Here is a 23,932-nt window from a genome sequence, read left to right as displayed (position 1 = left end):
AACGTATCAGATCATAATTAGTCAATATAATGGGTTCCGTCTAATCAAATGCAAGCTGATTAATTATAAATTTATGAACTATTATATCACGTTTGTAAGAGAAAGTTAATAAGAAGTGTTACCGGTCTGTCTTATTCATATGATATTTTTGAAAATAAGGACCCGGTACGTATATGGATATCCATCCACCTTACCCATTAACAAAACGACGTTAGTGTCGGCCGTTGAAGACAATGAAAGAAAAGAAGGAAGTTCACGTTTCCGATTCCCAAAAAGATACAATCACTTCACTTGAACTGATTTCATTGGTTTCTCTTTACGTCACTTCATTCTTCCCTCCCTCCTAACTCATTATTATAACTCAACGCTATGCCATTAACTCCTCCAAAATTCATGGATATTTTAGGCTCAATTATCGACATGTTTGAGTTGTAAATTTTGTGTTGTTAATATGGGCTTTGATCTTGAATCTGTGTCAGAGGCAACCTCAGGAGCCATTGGAGCTCTGGTTAGCACCACCATTTTGTACCCTCTTGATACTTGCAAGACCAAGTACCAAGCTGAAGTTCGAGCTCAACATCAGCAGAAGTACAGGTTAACTTCATTAAATTATGGATTTTTTTGTTGGGTCCTACTCCTAATGGTGTTTGTTTGAGATATTATTTTAGATATTTTTCACTTTACTAGCTCCACTCGACTCAACTGCCTCTGTTTCTAATGCTTTCTTTTCTTCTAGTTTTCAGTTAATTTACTTATTTATTCTTGAATTATTGAGCTGATAAGATTATTTTGACCAAACTGTTATAAATTATACCGAGAGAAAGGCAAGAACAAATCAAAATTTGAACTTCTGTTGTCCTTGTTATCTAATTATCTTAAGATGTACCATTTGTCTTATATGAATCAAACTGTTATTTTATTAGATGCGTGTTGTTGGTTATAATTTTTAAATTAAGAGAGATTCAAACTTAAGAATAACATATTAAGCATGTTAATTTTTAATTTCATGGAATTAAAATCATGGATGCTGGGATTAAATTCTCCCTCTCTAAATAGGATGATTTATCTAAGTTACATCAGTCCTTTTAATCAAACAAAATGTGATCCTTTGTACCAAGATGGAAGAATTATGACTGATAGTCTGATATTTAAAAAGCATAAGCTTGATTCTGTCACATTCAATTAGTTTGTCTCTTAATTATACCAGAAAATATAAGAGAAATGCAAAGCGAAGATATGATACTCATCTTCCCGGTTTTCATAATGGAATGCCTTTGATGATTTTAACTTAAATTACTGTATTCTCAGCCTGAACTGTTAATTAACTGCAATGATGATTGTTATAGAACATTCCCTCTAAAAATCAGCTGTCTTGTTCAGGAATATTTCAGATGTTCTCTGGGAAGCGATTTCTACTCGACAGGTTCTTTCATTGTATCAGGGCCTGGGAACAAAGAATCTGCAGTCTTTCATTTCACAGTTCATTTACTTCTATGGCTATAGCTTCTTTAAGAGGCTGTATTTGAAGAAAAGTGGTAGCAAAAACATTGGAACAAAAGCAAATTTGATTGTTGCTGCAGCTGCTGGGGCATGTACTGTAATAATAACACAGGTAAGTGAAATTTTGAAGTCCTCTTTTGCTTGTAACTGATAGTATACATCTCTTCTCTTTAGATTTTATGGGGTGTCCTGAACCATGTGGTCTTGGTTTAGAAATTAAAAAATGTTTTGTTATAATATTTTGAACTATAACTCCAGTTCATAGTTTTGAATCCCTATATCCAAACATCACATCAGAAAATTTGTTTCTCTGTATGATCACATTTAACTTTATTGTCTATTTCTGCTTTTTATATATTGACGAGCTCTCCAATTTCAAATGTTGAATTCCCATTCTCTAACATTACTTGTCTTTCAGCCCTTGGATACAGCATCCTCAAAGATGCAGACAAGTGAATTTGGGAAATCCAAAGGACTTTGGAAAAGTCTTTCAGAGACTACTTGGACTGAGGCATTTGACAGTCTTGGCATATCTCTTCTCCTGACAGCAAACCCATCCATCCAGGCATTTGAATCCACCTTTATTTAAAATAGTTTGTATTTATGGCTTTTTCAGAGTAAAATTGGCTTCATTTATCTTATATGAAATCTTAGAGGTTGTATTAGCAATGGTGTGAGTTTGCTATGGACCATTTTTTTTCTTTTCTTTCTTGTTTGAATTCTGGTGATAAATTTTAAAAACCCCAGTAACCCTGAAACAGATGTATTAGTAAAGGAGAGTCTCACTCAAAGCAGAAATTGAAATGAAAGGTGAACAAATATGAACAGTAGATAGCAGCTAACTCCTCATAGGCAAAGTCTCTAAAAGTTTTTAAAAGTAGCAACAGATGGATACATCAAGAGCAGACAGTAGATTTTCATCCTGCCGAAAGTTCTGCTGAAAGTTTGTAACTTCTATTTTCAGTTTACTATATATATTTTTTTTGCTTTTAAGAAATTTTGATGAACATGAAGATGTATGCTGAAACTGGAAGTTTCATGTTGTACAGTACACTGCATTTGATCAGTTGAAACAAAGGCTTCTCAATAGGCGGCTGAAGAGAGAAAGTGCCAAAGAATCAGCCCCAGAAGCTCTTTCTGCGTTTTCTGCTTTCTTGCTTGGTGCAGTCTCAAAATGTATCGCCACATCCTTGACTTACCCGGCTATCAGGTAGATGTCATATTAACCAGTCTTCCTTAACATATAATTGCTCGCAAATAGTTTGTATCCTAATCTAAAGTTTGAATCAAGATGTACCATGTTGTTTTGTCAAACAATTGAAAAATGCATCATTAATCGTTCATGTTGAAGTCATTTTACAGCTCTGTTGACAATGTTAATATATAAATTCTGGCCAGGTGTAAGGTCATGATTCAGGCTGCAGATGAAGACGAAGATGGGATCGAACAAGCTCCATTGAAAAACGAAAAGACAGTCTTAGGTGCAATCTATGCCATTTGGAAAAGGGAAGGTCCCCTGGGTTTTTACAAAGGATTACAAGCCCAGATCCTGAAGACTGTGCTAAGCTCAGCATTGCTTTTAATGATAAAGGAGAAGATCACAAAAACGACATGGGTTCTTATGATTGCCCTTAGGAAATTTTTGTTCATCACCCGCACTAGACTGAAGAATGCTTGATGAAATGCAGAAGTTTATCCATTTTGAATCCTTGTAAATGAAATGGCCCTGACGGATTTGTTCATCCCTAGATGGGTTTGAGGAAATGTAATAATAATTGATGGGGTGTGGAGGCAGTTTCTATTTTCATGAAGAAAGAATGTTACTGCAGCCACAGGGATATTTGTTTTGTTCAATAAAATTATCATGGTTTATTTTGCTACCTCTTAACATAGAAAATTTCACTTACAAATTATAGGTATTCAGATTTTATTTTGTGTTTCAGGATTTGTAAATAATCGAGAGATTGACCAAAGGATCAGTAATTATCAAGGGAATTTGATGGGGAGGCCCAATGTTAAAATGGATTCTTGTTCTCAAAGAACTGGTCGATAGCACATTCCCATGTATTATACAGTATTAATACGCCTCCTCACATATAGGCTGAGCAGAAGAAAAAATACGACAAAGAGGGACGCTAAAAGTTCGGCCGAATATAAGACAAGTCCTAAATCCTAATATCATGAAAGAAAAACAACCCAATAACTTAAAACTTTAAGGTAGAAGACTAAACGATAAATCATGAAGCTATCATGCATTCATACTTCAGTAGCAAGGGAGCACAAAATTTTCAAGAAACTGCTGAAATTAAAGGGCTTGCTATCTGTGGATCCCAAATTCTCATGGAGTATATATCCTATATAAAATGATTATCTATAAATGTGGTTGATTTAAGTTCGGGAGATCTCAATGCCATTAGACAACTAAAATCCACAAGATGACAACAAAAGAAACAAAATGAAATGTCCAAGCAATCATAAACAGACTACATGATGCGTTACACAAAAAGGAATATATGAAAGAAGCTGCAGTAAAGAAAATAGCAATAGATTGTCTTATCCCCCATCCCCACTACAAACTTGAAAAGTTCGAAACTCAGATAACGATTTCAAATACAGATTCTGCTCCACTGAGTTAGCCTCTCTGACATTCCTCCATCATTCAGAACATGAATATAAAAGTAAATAATAAAATGAATTTATCAATACTCAAGAATAGCAAAAACCGGTCACATTTGATAATGTCGTGTTTCCTGTTTTGTTGAAGGGTCTAAACCATCTCTGTATTCTAATATTGCCCCTTTAAGTTGGAACGGTCAAACAAAGATACTCAAGGAAGAAGAGCCATTAACTGCACTTCAGAACATCACTAGAGCACCCATCAGTGAAAACAGTAAGTAGTAAGTGAAACTAATCTTGGAAAGCAAACTGGCTGAATTATCTGTCACATAGCTCCCATCAGGTGTGCTCGTGCTCAAAACAACAACAATCCAGTTACCTTCAGAACCAATACCAACTCCTGTATACTTGGTGTCATTGAGACTCTCTGAGTACTGAGACTGCGTGAAGTTTGAGAGCACAAGACTTGGAGTTAGGCCGGGAACGCAAGCAGGCATGATATTTCCACCCTTTGTGTTGGAGATATTTAAATGGCACTTCGCTAAAAGGTTTGGGTAGTTGGGAAGCTGAGGCTCACTGCCTGACACAGTGTTAGCACCTGTAGAGTTTGTACAGGGTTGATTCTTAAATTGATCAGCAAATTCATAAGCCAGGCACTCTGCATTTTCATTTTTTGTCAAAGCTGTCAAGTTTAAGGATGTCCTATACTTGTTAATGCCCTGAAGAAGTGTTTCCTCCTCATCTGCAGAGAAAATATGGGAGAGAAGAAAAGTTAAGTATCAAAATGTCATTTGGACAGAAATTTGTTTCATGTCATGTTTCTAATAACAATCTATCTAATTGCTTAAAATTAACAATCAGACAGTTCAAATTATGATATCTGCATCAAATCAGAAACAAATTTGAAACATGGGAAGACTTAAGATGGTAAGAATAGAAGTTCACGGGCATTTGGTAACTAAGACAGACTAAGATTGAAGATGTTCAGCGATCTATAGGTTACCGTTACCAGAATGCAACTTCATTACCAAACGTATAGGGAAGCTGACTATATATTTGGAAAATAAGCTGAAGAGCTATATTGTGATAACTACAAAAAGTAATTATCACTTGTTATTAACTCTATCATTTTGTGATTTGCTATTTTATATACTACCAAACATCAAGTCTCCTCCATGTTTTAACAAGGCAGCAGTTTATGCAGCTTAAGTGTGAAAACATGTTCCACCATTACGGAGAAGTGAAATAAATATAAGAGGAATTAACAAATTTCCAATGTCCTCTAGCATTTTATAGACAATCAAACTGAAAAAAGATCCCCGAGTATAATAGATGTTTAACAAATGTGCACTCAAATTTTATTCTTTAGGGCATCAAAACTGATAGCAAATCCAGCTTCATGCCTTACCGACCTGCAAAATTTACAATCCAACACACCAAAATAACAATTTAAAAATGTTAAATCTGCCAAGAAATGTAATGTGCCAGACCCAGAGCATTGAAATCAACCTAAACTTATTAATGAGAGGAAACCGTAGCATTCAGTAACGTAAAAGTTATAAAATAGTTGAATTAAGAAGGATCTAATTCAATGCTTTAACAATAAGCAATATTGTCAAGGCAAGAAGCATTATTATTCTAAAGAACGAATTTAGATCGGTTGTTCAGGTAAGCATAAAATTAGCAACTTGTACTTTACAATCAAGACATAAATGTATTTATTAACAATAATGAGATGTAAAGCAACTAAACAGCATTGCTTAAGTAACAAAGAAAACACCCAGATCTCATCTAACTTTGAGTTAATAAGACGCACTCAAAATTAAAATTAAAAAAACATACCAGTATCACATTTGACAGGAAGAGAGATGCAGAGAAAAGAAAAAAGAAGGAGAAGATGAAGGGAAGGAGAAGCCATTTTGTCCTTGCTCTTGTTTGTTTGTTTGTTGTTGCTGTTTATCAAGTTTGATGACTAAAAATAGAGAGATGACAAGGAGTAGGAAGCTTGTAGCTTTCTTCAATTACGTCACTCGAGTCTGTTTAAAAGTTTCTTTCTTTGTTACTTGTTTATTTATTTATTTTTCTAGTTAGGTGCTTGAAAGTAGTGTTTTTATAACGACATCGTACTGGTAAATCCATCCAAAGTCTAAACCACGAAAATTAAAAGTTAAAGATGTTATAAAAATGTACAAGTATATTTTTTAATCAAACACTAAATTATAAAAACTATACTAATAAAAAAATTTATTTATTTATTGTCCATGGGTTTATGAAATTTTAGTTTGAGTTTATAACAATAATCCCTCTACGCTATAATCAAATAACAGAAATCTCATATAATTATAGTAATAACAAAAATCCCCATTCTATCAAATTTTGAATATTAAAATAAATAGTAGAAAAATAATATAATAAATATTTATTAACATTTTAAATTCTAAACAATATACTAATAACTCATTAAGAACAAAAGAGTTTATGCTATTTCTAGAATATCAGGGAATTTTTTATTTATTGAATTAAACCTGAGGGGTTAAGAAATCCTCTTCAAGTTTTAACTAAAGCATGATTCATGAACAATGAATAATATTACATCAATAATTTTCTCTCACAAATTTTCTCTTACAACCCTGACGTGACAACTTGTATTAGTCAGTTCACAACGAGTCATATATGGGTTCCACTAATTAATTGTAAGTTGACTAATTGAGAGTTACCACGTCAGGGTTGTGAAAGAAAATTTGTAAAAAAAAGTCGTTGGTATAGTATTGCTCCATGAACAAGTTAATTAAATAATTAATTATATAGTATATAATAAACACTTGATCCACCGACAAGTAAACTAAACTCCGAATTTGTAACCTTTACTTAGAAAAAAGAAATATTTTCTTTTTCAATCTTTTTCTTATCATGTCACTTTCCTTTTGATTGGCATTTATATAACATAAGAGCAAACGCCATGTTCTCACCCAAAGTTTAGCTAAATTCAAGGTCCCCACCTGGTTTCATAAATTTCATATTACTATCCTTAAATTAATACCATTTATGGTTTTTGTTTTGGATTAGATACATCATAGATAATATTATTACCAAATTACCCTTGAAAAATAAATTAAAAATTATTTTTTAAACCACATATTTTCAAGTCGATTTGGTCGTTTCCTGGAGCTGACGACCTTCCCCAACACCATCCACAGCACCCCTGTCCATCCACCATCAAAACCTCACCCTCTTCTCCCGAATTCACCCACCATCACCTCTGTCGCTGTCCCCACCACAAGTTTGGAGAAGTTTGGTTTGTTTTGTGGAGTTGCTTTGATTGGTAGATTTTGGAGATTTGGGGGAATATTGATAATTGATTGTGTGTAGTTTTGAGAAGTTTAGATTGATTGTGATTTATTGATGTAAATTTCTAGAATTTTTGCCATTCCCAACTCATTCAAGCAATTTTCTTCCCCAGACATACACCAAGTGCTCGACAAACCCCACCCACCCACCCACCCACCACCCCATTGAGCACAAAAGAAAGGCAGTGGATGGAAAACGGTGAATGAGGGAAGCTGATGTGGGGGTGGGTTTTGAAGAGGGGATGATGGGGGGTCGAATGGAAGTGGTTGGGTGAATTTCCAATGAGTGAGGCAATCAGAAAGTGGCTACAAAGATGGAGGTTTGCGAAGTCGAATGGTCATCGTTTTCCAGCGAATGGAGGGTGATCTGGTGTGGGAGGAGGGTGAGGAAAGGTGAGGAGAAAGCAAAGAAGAGGGAGGGGCTGCTTTAGGTGGAAAGGTAGTTGGAAAAAGTCTAAAACGTCGACGGCGACGTCTGCTAATGTGCGCTGCCCCTGGCTAAAATGTGTCGGCCACTGTACAAGGGCGCTATAGTGCCCCACGCACGTGTTCGCCACCCATCCATTTGGTTTCAAGAATAAAATGACTATTTTACCCTTTAGTTGTTAGCTTAAACGATTTTTTGTTAAGGGTGAGAATTTGGAGTTTATGAAACTAAGGGTGAGAACCTGAGATTTCGCTGAACCTTTGGGTGAGAACATTTTGTTTACTCTATAAAATAATAATAATTTTTAATCTTTTGTACATGTTAAAGAAAGTATGAAAGAATGAGAAATAAAATAAAATAATACAAGGATAATTAATTTGTTGAAAAAACATTTAGAAATGAAGTGTCACTTTTTCTAATTCCTAAAGGACCCATATGTGTTTAATACACGAATAGATACAATAAGTGATTGAATGCATGGTTATATGAGCATCTCGATAATTACATTAATAGTTTAGCTATACTTAAAGCAACATCAATATTTATGTTGTAAACAATATCTAAGAAAAATGCTTTAAATCAATAACAAACCGAATAAAGCAATAGAAAAATGAGTTACCACCAATTACATGCCAATATGATAAATTTAATCTTAATTACGTAATTAAACTAGGTGGTAGGCCCGCACGTTGTGCGGGTAAGTTTATTGCTTGTATTTCAAGTATTGTTGTTTGTATATAATATAGTGTTGTTTATGAAAGTGGCTTTGATACCATGTTTGTTTGAAGAATTTGATGTTTCAGTTGGTTGATATCTATTACAGAGTTATAAACATTATGTAGATAGAAAACGATCCACTGAATCTCTTAATTATATTAGTTATAGATTACACAATTTACTGATATAATTAGAAGATTACACAATATAAAGAGTATCACAAAAATAATAGATTAATAAATATTTGTTATAGTATTTATGTGAATGTGAATTGTTTGTATTGAAGTTAATTTAATGTTGAATTAATAATTAAAGCAATAAATAATAAAGAAATTAAGAATAACAATTTGATATAAATATTACATGTGTAAAATATATATTTAAATAATTAAACAGGATTCAATGTATACCGATTTAATCCAAATAAATAATATTAAATAGTATGATTAATATTAACATTGTGAAGAGATATGCTTACCGAATTGTTGAATCCATTCCAATACATGAATCTTTTCCATGTAAAAAATAGCAATAAAAAATTAATTGATTTTGATATTACCATTGTGAAGAGATATGCTTACCGAATTGTTGACACCAACCGTATTGTTGAAACCAAATAACATAATGCGACAATAGGCGACTAACGATGTCATGATGGAATGGTATCATATCACATAAATATAGAAAAATATTTAATGAGAATGTGAAACATTTGTATTTATGTGAATATGAAGGGACAAACATGAATCTACGAACATGAATCTACAAATCTTCTTATTTGAATAAACAAAGTTTTAAGTAGACCTTTGGGATGCCACTATTTGATATTATATTTTTTTTTACTAGAATGTGAAGAGTCTACAGCTATCCAAATTTAGTATATAATATATATAATGAAAGCCTTGTCTACCTAGTTTCCAATGCTTCAATCAGTTCATCAATTGAACTTTTATTGAGCAAGTTATGACCAATTTACTATTGACTGTTCAGTGAAAACAAAGATTGATATCATATCTTTTTTACCAGAATGTGATGGTTTGGTAGCAAGGCAGACTCCATATCAAATTAAAGCATTGTCTATTTAGTTTTCAATGCTTCAATCCGTTCATCAATTGGATGTTTATTGAGCAAGTTATGACCAATTTACCATTGACTATTCAATGGAAACCAAGAAACAGAGAAAATCAAAATGTTTATGTATTTTGGTGATAGAAACATCCACGACTTGATTCCATTCCAATACATGAATCTTTTCCCTGTAAACAACAGCAACAAAAAATATTTTATTTTGATATTAATATTGTGCAGAGATATGCTTACCGAATTGTTGAGAGCAAATGTATTATTGAAACCAAGTAACATAATGCGACAATAGGCGACCATCGATGTCATGGTGGAATGGTATCATATCAAATAAATATAGAAAGATACTTAATGAGAATGTGAAACGGTTGTATTTATGTGAATATGAAAGGATAAACATGAATTTGCAAACATGAATCAATACATCTTCTTATTTGAATAAACAAAGTTTTAAGTAGACATTTGGGATGCCACTATTTGATATCATATATTTTCTACCAGAATATGAAGGGTCTATAGTTATCCAAATTCAGCATATAATATATCCAATTAAAGCCATGTCTGTCTAGTTTCCAATGCTGCAATCCGTTTAGCAATTGGACTTTTACTGAGTAAGTTATGACTAATTTACTACTGACTATTCAATGGAAACCGAGATTGATATCATATCTTTTCGACCAGAATGTGATGGTTCGGCAGTGTGAAAAATAGAGAACTAATTGTAATTTTATTATATATGTATTGATAAATTATACATCAATATATAGGAAAATAAAGAACTAATCTAGGAAACAAATAATCTAATCTAGGAAATGAATAATCTAACTTCCTATTTTACAGATTTGTTCTTAATATATATTGATTACAATCCTAATATCCTATTATAGATTTATACACTCCTATTTTACAGATTTGTTCCTATTACGTATTGATTACAATCCTAATATCCTATTATAGATTTATACACTTAATCATGCAATATCTGTAAGATTTTGCATGATTATCTACAACACTCCCCTTCAAGATGGAGCATAGATGTTAATCATGCCCAACTTGTTGCAAATATAATAAATCTGAACCTCATTCAAAGCTTCAGTGAAAAGATCTCCTAGTTGCTCTCCAGTCTTCACATATCTTATAGAGATTAAACTTTGCTGTATTTTCTCATAAATGAAATGACAGTCAATTTCAATCTGTTTAGTTCGTTTATGAAATACGAGATTAGAAGCACTATGAAGAGCGGCTTGGTTATCACACCACAATTTCGCTAGCAAAGAGGCCATAAGACCAACTTCAGTAAAAAAGTGATATATCCATATTACTTCACACATAGACTGGGCCATAGCCCTATGCTCCGATTCTGCACTAGACAGGGACACAACAGTTTACTTCTTTCTGCACTAGACCGGGACACAACAGTTTGCTTCTTACTTTTTCATGAGACCAAATTTCCATCAATAAAAACACAGTAGCCTGTAGTGGATCTCCTATCTATTTTGGAACCCGCCCAATCTGCATCAGAGAAGCACTTAATATTATTATGTCCATGATTTTCGTACAAAATATCACGTCCTAGAGCTCCTTTCAGATAACACAGAATATGCTCTAACGCTGCTCAATAGTCAACCGTAGGAGAAGACATGAATTGACTTACTACACTAACAGAGTATGCAATATCAGGACGAGTGACTATTAGATAGTTCAACTTTCCAACCAGTCTTCTATACCTCTCAAGATCTTCAAACAGTGCACAATCTTTGGTAAGTTGTGAATTAGGAAACATTGGCATACTGCATGGCTTAGCTCCCAATTTTCTTATCTTAGTTAATAAGTCAAGTACATATTTCCTTTGAGAGAGGTAGATGCCTTTCTTGCTCTTTGTTACCTCAACCCCCAAGAAATACTTCAACACTCCTAAATCTTTTGTATGAAAACGGGTGTGAAGAAAGGACTTAAGTAATGAAATCCCTACATTGTCACTCCCAGTGATGGTAATGTCGTCAACATATACGACAAGAAGAATAATGTCAACTGCTGATTGTTTGTAAAAGACTGAGTGATCAGACTTGCTCTTAGTCATTCCGAACTTTTCAACTACCTGACTGAACTTTCCAAACCAAGCACGTGGACTTTGTTTCAAACCATACAACAATTTGTGAAGGTGCATCGGCTCAAAATTGTTTAAGAACTTGCATTTGAAATAATAAGGCTCAGGCGGTTTCAAGAAGGTGCCTATTTTTCCTCTTGGCTAGTCCATTTTGGGACGGTGTGTCAACACAAGAGGATTGATAAAAAATGCCATGCTGACTCATATAAGAATGAAAAGAACTCGAAAAATTTCTTTGGTATTATCGCTTCTTAATGTCTAGACAGAAGTATTGAATTGAGTTTTAACTTCAGTACAAAAGGCACAAAAATGAGAAAACAAGTCAGAACAATTTTTCATTAAATAAAGCCAAGTTACATGAGAGTTTTCATCAACAAAGGTAACAAAATATTTAAATCCAAGTTTAGACATGATAGAACATGGACCCCAAACATCTGAATGAACTAATTCAAAAGGGACACTAGCCCGTTTATTGACTCTTAGACTTGAAGGAAGACGGTGGTGTTTGGCAAATTGACATGACTCGCAATCTAACGAAGATAAATTATTAAACTGAGAACATAGTTTTTTAACAATGGTAAAGAAGGATGTCCTAACCGAAAATGCGCCTCAAAAGGGGTCGAAATACTGGAACATGCAATAGTTCTGGGCACCTGTGTGTCAAGGATGTAGAGCCCTCCAGATTTATGTCCTTTACCAATAATCTACCCCATCGTAAGATCTTGAAACATGCAATGATAAGGGAAAAATGAGATGCAACATTTAAGAGCACGAGTGAGTTTACACACAGAAATTAAATTAAAAGCGAACTGTGGTAGACTCAATACAGAGGATAAAGAAATTAATAGAGTAGGGTTAACAGATCCAGACCCAAGAACACAAGAAGTTGACCCATAAGCTAAAATAACATTAAACGAGGAATTATGTGACTGATATGTTGAAAAGAGACTAGGATTACCTGTCATATGATCTGTGGCACTAGAATCAATGACCCATTTGGAGGATGAGGAAATAAGACATGTATTTGGTTTATTTGACTCGGCGAGAGCAGTGATGGAAGTAGATGAGGACTTCAATGATTCTTGATATTGAGAAAACTTGGCAAACTCATCAGCTGAAATCATAATCGTCTTCTCAAAAGTATCAGTAGCGACAACATAAGCTGACTGAGTTTTTTGGGCCTTATTTTTCAACTTTCTACACTTGCGCTTTGTATGACTAGGTTCATGACAGTAGTAGCACACAATCCCTCCGGACTCCTGACTCCTGACTCCTGACTCCTGACTCCGATTATCATGATTATTCGAACCCCCTCCTCTATTATTGCTCTTGTTATATGAACGCTCGGTGTCATTATTTTGACTTACAAGAGCACTACTTGACTGAACAAATGGAGTGCTTTTTGTACGAAAAACCTTAATAAATACGTCTTGGAGGGAGGTGATCTCAAAACTGGCGAGAACCTGAGATTTAACAGATTCAAACTCAGAAAGGAGTCCAGCTTGGAAACTCATAACCGCCATTTTCTCTCGTTGAGCTTGTTGAACTTTCACATTAGCACTCACCGGTAAAAAGACGTTAAGTTCTTCATATATCCTTTTAAAGTCCATAAAATAGGCCGTAAGATACATATCTTGTTTCTCAGCTCAATAAAAGTCTTTGCATACATAAAAAATACGAGAAACATTCTCTTTCCTAGAATACAAAAAATCTAGATAGTCCATCAACTCTTTCACATATTCACAATGATTAATTGAACCAAGTACCTCACTATTGATGGAGTTCCGTATCTGCAAGAACAACCGAGCATCCTCTCTCAACCATGTTTGCTTTGAATCGTCTTCAGACGGATCTTTTGTGAGATGATCATCTTTACCAATGCTTCACAGGTAGAGACGAATTGTCTTATTCCAATCAAAATAGTTATCAAACCCATTAAGCTTATGTTCCGTAATTTTTGACATTATAGGAACCATATCAGTTATAGGCTTATCAACCATGGTAAGAAGACGAAAAATTGATCTCAACACAAATAGCCAACACAACTTATAAACGAAAATCAACAAATTGACCTCAACACAAATAGCCAACAAAACTCTTCAAAGAACGAAATCTGATACCAACAGAAGTCAACAAAACTAATTTGACCTGGCTGAGATACTGAGGAACTGATCACACAGACTTGTCGAAAATATCAAGACGAAGTCGAGAAGGGTGATCGTAGCACTGTCCTCTGTCACACGCGCCCTCACGCATCAACGCGTGAAGACTGCCGCAAATGAAAAAGGTGGCACATGAGACTCACGCGTTACTCCACTGGTGACCGGACTTAAGGAATGGTCAATCGACAGGAGGGGCTTCTTCCTAGGCAGGCGATGAGAAAAAAAAGGCCACTCTCTAGGGTGACTCACAAATAATGCTTACTTGGGCAGAGGAAAAGAAAACGAAATTGAGAAATAACCTAGAATTGCTCTGATACCATATGAAAAACAAAGAACTGATTGTAATTTTATTATATATGTATTGATAAATTATACATCAATATATAGGAAAATAAAGAACTAATATAGGAAACAAATAATCTAATCTAGGAAATGAATAATCTAACTTCCTATTTTATATATTTGTTCTTAATATATATTGATTACAATCCTAATATCCTATTATAAATTTATACACTTAATCATGCAATATTTATAAGATTTTGCATGATTATCTACAATCGGCAGCAAGGCATATTCCATATCGAAGGCAGCATATAATATATCAAATCCTATCTGTCTAGTTTCTAATGCTTTAATTCGTTTATCAATTGGACTTTTAGTGAGAAAGTTATAGTCAATTTACTATTGACTGTTCAGTGGAAATTGAGAAATAGAATAGTCAGATGTCGAACCATTTGGTTCGGGATCTGACTTCATCTCTAATGGGTTGCTTTCTTGCTTAGTGATAGAAACATCCTCGACTTGATTCCATTCCAATACATGAATCTTTTCCCTGTAAACAACAGCAACAAAAATTAATTGATTTTGATATTAACATTGTGAAGAGATATGCTTACCGAATTGTTGAGACCAACCGTATTATTGAAACCAAGTAACATAATACGACAATAGGCGACTGACGATGTCATGGTGGAATGGTATCACATCACATAAATATAGATAGATATTTAATGAGAATGTGAAACATTTGCCTTTATGTGAATATTAAGGGACAAACATGAATCTATAGATCTTCTTATTTGAATAGACAAAATTTTAAGTAAACCTTTGGGATGCCATTATTTGATATCATATCTTTTCGACCCAAATGTGAAGGGTCTACAATTATCCAAATTCATCATATAATATATCAAATTAAAGCTCTGCCTATCTAGTTTATAATTTTTTAATCTGTTATTCAATTGGACGTTTAAGAGCAAATTATGACCAATTTACTACTAACTGTTCAATAAAAACCGAGATTGATATCATATCTTTTCGTTTAGAATGTGATGGTTCAGTAGCAAGGCAGATTCCATATCAAAGGCAACATATAATAAATCAAATTAAAATTATGTCTGTCTAGTTTCCAATGCTTCAGTTCGTTCATCAATTGGACTTTTATTGTGAATGTTATAGTCAATTTACTATTGATTGTTTAGTGGAAACCGAGAAACATAATAGTTAGATGCTGAACCATTCATCAGATGCTGAACCATTTGGTCTGGCATCTAAGTTCATCTCTAATGGGTTGCTTTCTCGCTTGTTTTGTTTCATCCAAAGATGCCAAACACTAGAAACTCAGACACAGGGTTCACCCATAAATCAAAATTAAGATGAATGGTTCGACATTCATCTAAATGAGATAGTCATTTGTTGAACCACTCATCAGATGCTAGACCATTTGGTTCGGCATCTAACTTAAATCAAAATTAAAGAATATACACAATTTGAAGATGAACTTAAGAACAACATAACTAAATTAAGATGTTCGACATCTGACATCATTAAATGAATTATGATGAATCGTTCGACATACAATTTTCCTGACACATCTCAAAAGCAAAAAATATTGTCAATGTTCGACATACAATTATACGATTCAATTTCACAACTAACAATGACATGGCAAAGCAACACAATACTTAAAACATGTATCATAACAATAATAATCATAATACCATCCATAAAAGTAAATTACCAAATATGCTCAGCAGAGACTTCTGGCATAACAAAAAATAAAAAAACCAAAAGAGAGTATGTCAGAGACATAGCATTTTATTACAAATAATTCATGGCTTGCATACCAATGATATATATAATATTATATATCATATATCTAAAAAGGGTATTTGTCCGAGCAATAACCAAGTGAGCAACCACACACGACCCCTCTATCCTTAAGCATTAGCCTTTCTGACCTTTCATTTCCATGATTTCTGTCTTTTCGATCATATCGAGCAACTCCATCACAAAGTTCATGTGGCATAATGGTATTAAGCTTGCTTTTCAGAGACATCATGTAGTTGCCTCTGATAAAATATATATATATAACAGAAAAAGGAAATCTATTAGAAATGAACTCCAATTATAGACAAACATTGTGTAAACCCAACTAATCAAGAAAAAGCAAATACACATGACAAAAAATGAATAAATAAATTTGTAGGATTAAAGAGGAGTGCAATAATTTAAACCTCAATAGAACTTTGAAAAAGTTTTGGAATACACAATACACATATATACATACATATATATATGGTGGAATGATATCATATCACATAAATATATATAGATATTTAATGTGAATGTGAAGGGATTGAACGTATCCACCAAACATCAATCTATATATCTTCTTATTTGAAGTAGACCTTTGGGATGCCACTATTTGATATCATAACTTTTTTACTAGAATGTGAAAGGTCTATAGTTATCCAAATTCAGCATATAATATATCAAATTAAAGCCCTGCTTGTCTAGCTCATGGTTGTTAGTATCCTACGATACCCGATACGTATCATACGATACGATTCGATACAGGTCGCCAACGATACGTATCAGAGAGTGTATCCTAAACCATTCGATACGTTGATATGTATCCTACGATACGATACGTATCCGTTCGTATCCTTAAAAATATCGATATAAATCGATACGACTTTATTAATTTGGGCCAAAGGTCCAAAAAAAAATTCGGGTCGAAACCGGGTCACCCAACCCGATTCACTAAAACCTGTCCAAATTTACCTATTTTGCATGAAGAAAGTGAAGAGGAATATGTATTGCTCATTTTACATGATAATAATAATATAAGTGGAGATATAGATATTGACATTGATCTTGAAATTTTGTGATTAATTTTGATTATGTAATACCGTAATTTAAAGTCAATAATACCACAAATTCTTTAATTAATTTTGGAGATTATATTAATTTTTAGAAAATTTTGATTATTTTATTAATTTTTTTGAAAAAGGCGTATCTTACGATACGATACGATACGCGATACACGATTCAAAAAATTAGGTTTTCGATACATGATACGATACACGATTTGATAACCATGGTCTAGCTTACAATGCTTGAGTTTGTTCATCAATTGGACTTTTATTGAACAAGTTATAACCAATTTACTACTGATTGTTTAGTGGAAACTGAGATTGATATCATATCTTTTCGACCAGAATACGAAGGGCTACAGTTATCCAAATTCAACATATATATATGCTTTAATCTGTTCATCAATTGAACTTTTATTGAGCAAGTTATGACCAATTTACTACTGATTGTTCAGTGTAATATGTGTCATTAATACTAAAAAATATCAAACACCAATTACATTAAGCCACATGTAACCAAAAATCATACTCATCCATATGTCTCACATCATCACCAATCACACACAGCCAAATGTATATATCCCACATCATCACCAATCACATGCAGCCACATGTCGGACAATCATCCAACATATCAAAATGAAGCAATTCTAGAACTTAAAAAATCCTACATGTTAATCAAATATGGTATGTCTTAGGATTATATAGATATAGACAGTTGAGATAAACACAACAATATAAGAAAAGCAAAATGCAATATACATATTACCAAAGTATATATTTGTAAACCCTGTTTTTTTACTTAAGTGTATGTGTAGATACAAATTTTTACTTTTCAACCATTACATTTATACCATTACTGTCCATTAGTGTCTGAGAAGACTGGGATTGCATCAAAGTGGAATCACTTTCGATAAACATTTAGTGTAAAGGCATAATGGTATTACCCCTTGTTTGTTTTACTCTTTTCAATCATTTTTCTGTTATTCTATTTGGATTAAAAAATAAAATATTTATTCGTTTACTTATTGGGATCATTATTTTGAAAATCAATCCAAATCAAATAAGATTTTTTCTATTGAAAATGAAAAGTTGGCGGGACTTGTTTTCTATTATCCTATTCTAACATTTTTCCAACTTTATTCAACTAAAAACAATTACATTTTACAATAAAAGTTTATAAATTAACAAAAACACCCCCACCCACCCAAGCAGTATCGGTCGCCAACAACCATCGTTGGTCGCTGCCATTGCCACCGGCCAAATCTAGTCAGTCGTGTGCCATTTTGACGACTGTCGACTGTTGTTCGGTATCTAACCTATGTACAAATTACATTGAATACAAATAATTTAATAGTTCCACTTGGTTTCAATAGGAAATTAAAAAAATGATCGTATATTTTATGTGCAAGCTTATGATACCATTGTGATATTATTAACGTGATATCATAAGTTAATGGATGTATTTAATAACTATTTGTTGATGCATGATTTTGACACCAACCAAACGCACATGCGAAATGCTGAGCTGGCCCAGAAGACACACGTGGATGAGAGAGTGAGAGTAAAAGCAATGGAGAACAGTGTTTAAAATGGTTCGGATGCTCAAGGAAGCAAATCCTACGTCCATTTATTTTGTATTAATAATAGTGGCCAGGTCGCATTCAGCGAGCTGACTTACAAATGATTACACGAGAGAGAGAGAATGCTATTTTTCTTTAAAGAGATTAGCTAATCCCCCAAATGAGAGAGGGGCTCCCAATTTATAGTGGGATGGGTTAAGGTTATGATTACTAAATCTGTGAGTTAGTGGGATTATCCGTGCTAATCCTTCTTTATGTCCCATTGCCCACCTTCTAGAGCAATTTACGCGATTTAGTGTAGGGATTAGACACGTGGAATCACTCTAGATCCTGGTTGGTCTGACGTGTACCCACTGCCCTGACAGGAGCATGCCGTTCATGTCATTGTATGACGTGACTGCCTCTGACTAGCTGCGGACCTACCTAAGCTCTGACTTTTCATGCTGACTGGGTTTTGCATCAACCCTACTTTTTCAGGCATAACAAAAGTCCCCTAGTTTTTAAGGTTTGAGGATCAAACCTTGGAAACTATAATTCATACCGTGACAAGACGCCTCCAAGGAAATTCTGATGATTCTGACCTGTTTGAAAAGAGGTCAAGACTGCGCTTTTGTGCGCAGGACCTGATACAATCTTTGCTCAAGGATGAACGACCTGATCTTAGAGTATACCAGTGCTTTGATTTTGATTTTTCGAAGTTCATGACCTAATCATACTTGGAATTCTCCTCTGGACAAGGGATTGGGCTGTTTCGAAACTGAATACCCGTCGAGAGTCACGTTGCTTCGCGACCAATGGGGTAGAATCGAGGAGTCACGTCACTTCGTGACTGGCCAGATGAAGAGTGTTCTACGTAACGATCTCTTCAGATGTTGCCTGTCGCATTTTCATAATGGATACATTTAATGAACCACCTTTTGCTCTGACAAAATGTCCTGTGCGCAATAAATGCCAACCATGTACATTAAATGCATGATATGCTAAAATGATATCCCCTATCAGAACATTAAATACAGATTGGGGCACATTTAATGCGGAAGGAGAATGTGTCGTCGCTTGAGTTTTTCAATGGAGAAGGATGAAGATTTGGTTTTCTTGGAGCGTGACGATCACCCTTCCCCGCAGATCTGCGACACGTGGTCACGATCAACGGTGAGATACATTTTTCTACCCAAACGTCGTTTGATTTCAGGAAAACCAAGTGCTAGTTCTTTTGCTATAAAACCCAGGTTCATTTCAGGCAATGTCATCATACTCATCTTTTCAGAGAGAGCAAGAGACTTTTGCAAACTTGGATTCTTTGCCTTCCAAAGCAGTGCGTACCTGATATTCGAAGCAGAAGGATTCATTTTCATATTTCGAGGGGTAAGGATAGCTCTTTGTTTTTATTTCTTACTCCCAGTAGTTGATAAATGGTCAGTCTATTGGTAGTTGATCGAAGATAAAATGTTCTCGTTGGGTTCGAGCCATGAATGGCGGCTTGAAATATTCTGTTAGGGTTTTTCTGGGATTTCAGAAGGGAAGTGATTGCTTTCCTCCACGTCATCGTACGAAATAGTGTACAAGGGCTAAATGATTCCCTGCTTGTCATTTTTGCAGACTGCAGTAGAATGGACCCCTTAACGACCAGATTCGAGGAAGGGACCAATTCGTCTACGCAGGATGCTCCTACGAGTCTCATTCGAGAGATATTCTCGGTACTTACTGAGGATGAGCTCGAAACGGTGATATACCAATACGCTATCAATGTGGAGGTCTTCCGCGATAGGACACGCATAGCTCGATATCCGCCACGTGGGTTGGCCACGATCTCCGAGGATATCTTCAAGGGTGGGGGTTGATCCCTTTCCATCCTTTTGTCAGGTTTGTCCTGGATCATTTCGGGATCGCGCTGATACAACTCATACCGAATGCGTACATGATTGCCATTGCCATGTACATCGCGTGTTGTGAGAACAGGTTGGGCAAGCTAACGGCGGTAGAGCTCGGTTGCTCGTATATCCTAAAAAAGAGCAAGGACAAGGATTCCTACTACTTGTCCAGACGACCTACTATAGCAGCGGGGATACATTGTTACCCTAGCAACGTGGGGGCCTATGAGATGAAGTTTTTCTTCTTTCGTTACGATGACCTTTGCCGCTTCCAAGACTCGAGTAGGTTCTTTTCTTTCAACGAATTTATTAACTTTGTTTGTCTTTTGCTAACGAGCTATTTATTTTCCTGGTAGCTAACAAAACGACTAGTTTAGAGCTGCTCGTGGACCTAGATAGAATCACAGCTTTCGGTTTCCTGCCTGAAGCGAGTCGCGATGTAAGGCTGCTCGTGACAACCACGAATCTGCGGAGATACGGTTTCTTCAACGTAGACGCGACCTTAGAGCCCCCATCGAGTAAGTTGCGTTAACTGGGTCTTTTTCGATTGCGCAATGAACTATTTTTACTAACGATGTTCACATGCAGCAACCATGCCTCCGAAGGTGCCAAGGTCGCCACGACGAAGGCAGTTTACTTTCCCTCAAGTGAGGGCCGCTAAGACGATCAAAGCTGCTCCCAGTGGTCCCCTAACCAAAAGGGCAACATCGGGGGCTTCGACATGTCATGCTAAGACTTTCCAACCTTCGGCGGGGGCCTTGATCCGACCTACGGGCGCTTCCCAACCTTTGATTACTCACCCAAAGCAAAAGACAACGGTCCAGCGACCCAAGAAGAGGCGACAAATTCAGGCCGAAGAGTTAGAGTCCGAACTAGAGGATCTGGGCGTTCAGCCTGGTAGGTCACAGCTAAGGGCACTCTAGTGCTGGACTCAATGGGACAACTGCTGAATCATTTGCAGCTGGTGGTTTTCACCCTGTTGGAGTACAGACTCGCGGAAGTATTTGAAGAGTTTGTGGGTTCCAACCATGTGGACCTGATGTCCACATCAGTCTAGTACTTAAGCAAGGTAAAACGAGCTATCCTCAGCGAGGACTTTGCCTTTTCGTTCTTGGTAGGAAACTGACATTATTCTTCTTGTTCGCAGGTTCTACTCTCCATGCAACTATCCCTGCAAAAGGTCCAGCTGGGAGCTGCTGCAGGAGAGGTCACACTAAAGGAACAGAATGCGCGGCTCAAGTGGGACCTGGAAGCCACCGAAGCAGAAAAAGAGCTATCCATTGAATCGACGAACTAGTACTTGAACGAAAGGAATAGGCTCTTCGCACGGTAGATTTTCAAAAGACCGAGCTCGAAAAGCACGGGGAGGAGATAAAGGAACTCCAGAGGACTATAGCCAGGCTCTCCAGGGAGGTTGACGAGAAAGACCAGGAGCTCAAAACGGCCTCTCAGCGGGCCTTATGAGCAAAGCAGGAGAGGGAGGCCTCTGAGAAGCAAAGGTAGGCTCTCGAGGCAGAACTCCAAGCAAGTCAGGGAAGAGTTACTTCACTGACCGAAGAGATACAAAGCCAAGCAACGAAGATCGAGGCAAAGGTTGCTAAATGGGCGATTGAGTCCATCTATGCCTTGTGGCCAAAGAATCCGAAGATTGATATGTCCGACCTCTCGGAGGATTGCAGGAAACTCTCATATCCATGGCGTGGCTCAATGATGAAGACGCAGCGGAGGTCGCTCGAGGATTTGATCAGGGAGAGGCTTTGGGATATGCCCCGGAGAAGCCCATAGCTGACCAGGCGGATGGCGACCAGCCCTGAGATGACGAGGTCAGGCCTCCAGGAGTTGGGGATCAAGGCTGATAATTGTAATTTATTTTTGGGATCTTTTTCGCTGTACTTATTAATGAAATGCATCTTTCTTAATCTCTCGAGCACTTACGATTTCTATACCCCATGTTATATATGACATCACATTCTAACCATTTATAACATTAGAACAAGTCTATGCGAACATGATTACAACACGTCTGTGCGAGCAAAATTACATGTGGAAAGATTATTACAACATAATAACACACTTGTTATTTACAAAGATTGCGAGAAATAAAATCTTTACAAGGAAAGACTGAGTTCGGAATTACTGATAATATGGTCGAAGATGCTCAGTATTCCAAGTTTGGGGTACTTCGGAACCATTCAACCTTTTGAGATGAGAGTCCCCGGTCTTTTCACTTTGGCAATGCGGTATGGGCCTTCCTAGTTCGGTCCCAAAACTCCCGCACTTGGTTCTCTAGTATCGAGAACTTCTTTCAAAACAAGGTCACCAACCCGGAAGTCTTTTCTCTTGACCTTAGAGTCGAGGAACCTCTTCGCGCGTTGCTAATAGGATGCTATTCTTAGCTGAGCTTTGCTGTGATGTTCTTCAACTAGGTCCAGACTTATACGCATAAGCGCTTCATTGTTGGCTTTGTTGTACAGGTCCCTTTAAAGTGAACTGGTTCCTACCTCCACAGGGATCATCGCTTCGCAGCCATATGCTAGTGAAAAAGAGGTTTCTGAGGTTGAGATTCTCGGAGTTGTCCTGTATGCCCATAGGACTTCGGGGAGGTCGTCGGCCTAATTCCCCTTGGCTGCGCCAAGCTTTACCTTTAGAGTGTACTTGATGGTTTTGTTGACAACTTCAACTTGACCATTTGCTTGCGGCCTTGTGACTAAGGCAAATTTTTTATGAATATCTAGCTCGTTGCAAAACTGCTTGAACTCCTCGTTGTCGAATTGTTTACCATTGTCTGAGATAAGAGTATGAGGAATCCCATAGCGGCACACAATGTTCTTGAAGATGAAGTCCTTGAGCTTTTTGGTCGTGATCGCGGCTAATGGTTTTTCTTCGACCCACTTGGTGAAGTAATCCACCGCGACCACGACATACTTTACTCCCCCTTTACCGACTGGCATGGGACCGATGAGATTAATTCCCCACATGGAGAATGGCCAGGGGCTAGTCATTGTTATCCGTTGGTGGAAAGGACCTTGCGGTATGTTCGCGAACCTCTGACACTTGTCACATATTTTAATAAAGTTGTAGGTGTCTTCTTGGATTAGGGGCCAGTAGTACCCTTGACGAACACCTTTGTTAGCGAGAGATCGTGTGGCGATGTGAGTAGATCCCTTCATGTATCTCCCTCATGATGTAATGTGCCTCTTCGCTGGTTACACATTGGAGAAGAGGAGCGCTAAACCTTCGCCTGTACAGCTGGTCTCTGATAAGGGTGTAACGAGCAGATCTTGTTCGCAGAGTCCTTGCCTCGACCTTGTTGTTAGGTAAAGTCCCATCTCTGAGATACTAAATGATAGGGGTCATC

At 36.2% G+C, this 23,932-nt stretch overlaps 2 protein-coding genes across 2 annotated transcripts; one reads left to right on the top strand and one right to left on the bottom strand.

Annotated features, from left to right (window-relative positions):
* Positions 1-250: 250 nt before the first annotated feature.
* Positions 251-3,380, top strand: LOC116130235 (peroxisomal adenine nucleotide carrier 1-like). The gene is made up of 5 exons (XM_031415979.1): positions 251-594; positions 1,381-1,612; positions 1,919-2,065; positions 2,550-2,710; positions 2,899-3,380. The coding sequence occupies exons 1-5, from the start codon at positions 452-454 to the stop codon at positions 3,176-3,178; spliced, it is 963 nt and encodes a 320-aa protein (XP_031271839.1). The 5' UTR covers positions 251-451; the 3' UTR covers positions 3,179-3,380.
* A 649-nt stretch (positions 3,381-4,029) lies between these two features.
* On the bottom strand, positions 4,030-6,141 carry LOC116130237 (uncharacterized GPI-anchored protein At3g06035-like). The gene is made up of 2 exons (XM_031415981.1): positions 5,959-6,141; positions 4,030-4,858 (listed from the first exon to the last, which is right to left on the bottom strand). The coding sequence occupies exons 1-2, from the start codon at positions 6,032-6,034 to the stop codon at positions 4,356-4,358; spliced, it is 579 nt and encodes a 192-aa protein (XP_031271841.1). The 5' UTR covers positions 6,035-6,141; the 3' UTR covers positions 4,030-4,355.
* Positions 6,142-23,932: the final 17,791 nt, after the last annotated feature.

The sequence above is a fragment of the Pistacia vera genome, unplaced genomic scaffold, assembly GCF_008641045.1.
Source record: "Pistacia vera cultivar Batoury unplaced genomic scaffold, PisVer_v2 Contig218, whole genome shotgun sequence".
Taxonomy (NCBI): Eukaryota; Viridiplantae; Streptophyta; class Magnoliopsida; order Sapindales; family Anacardiaceae; genus Pistacia; species Pistacia vera.
This window is presented reverse-complemented; position numbering and strand designations above follow the sequence as displayed.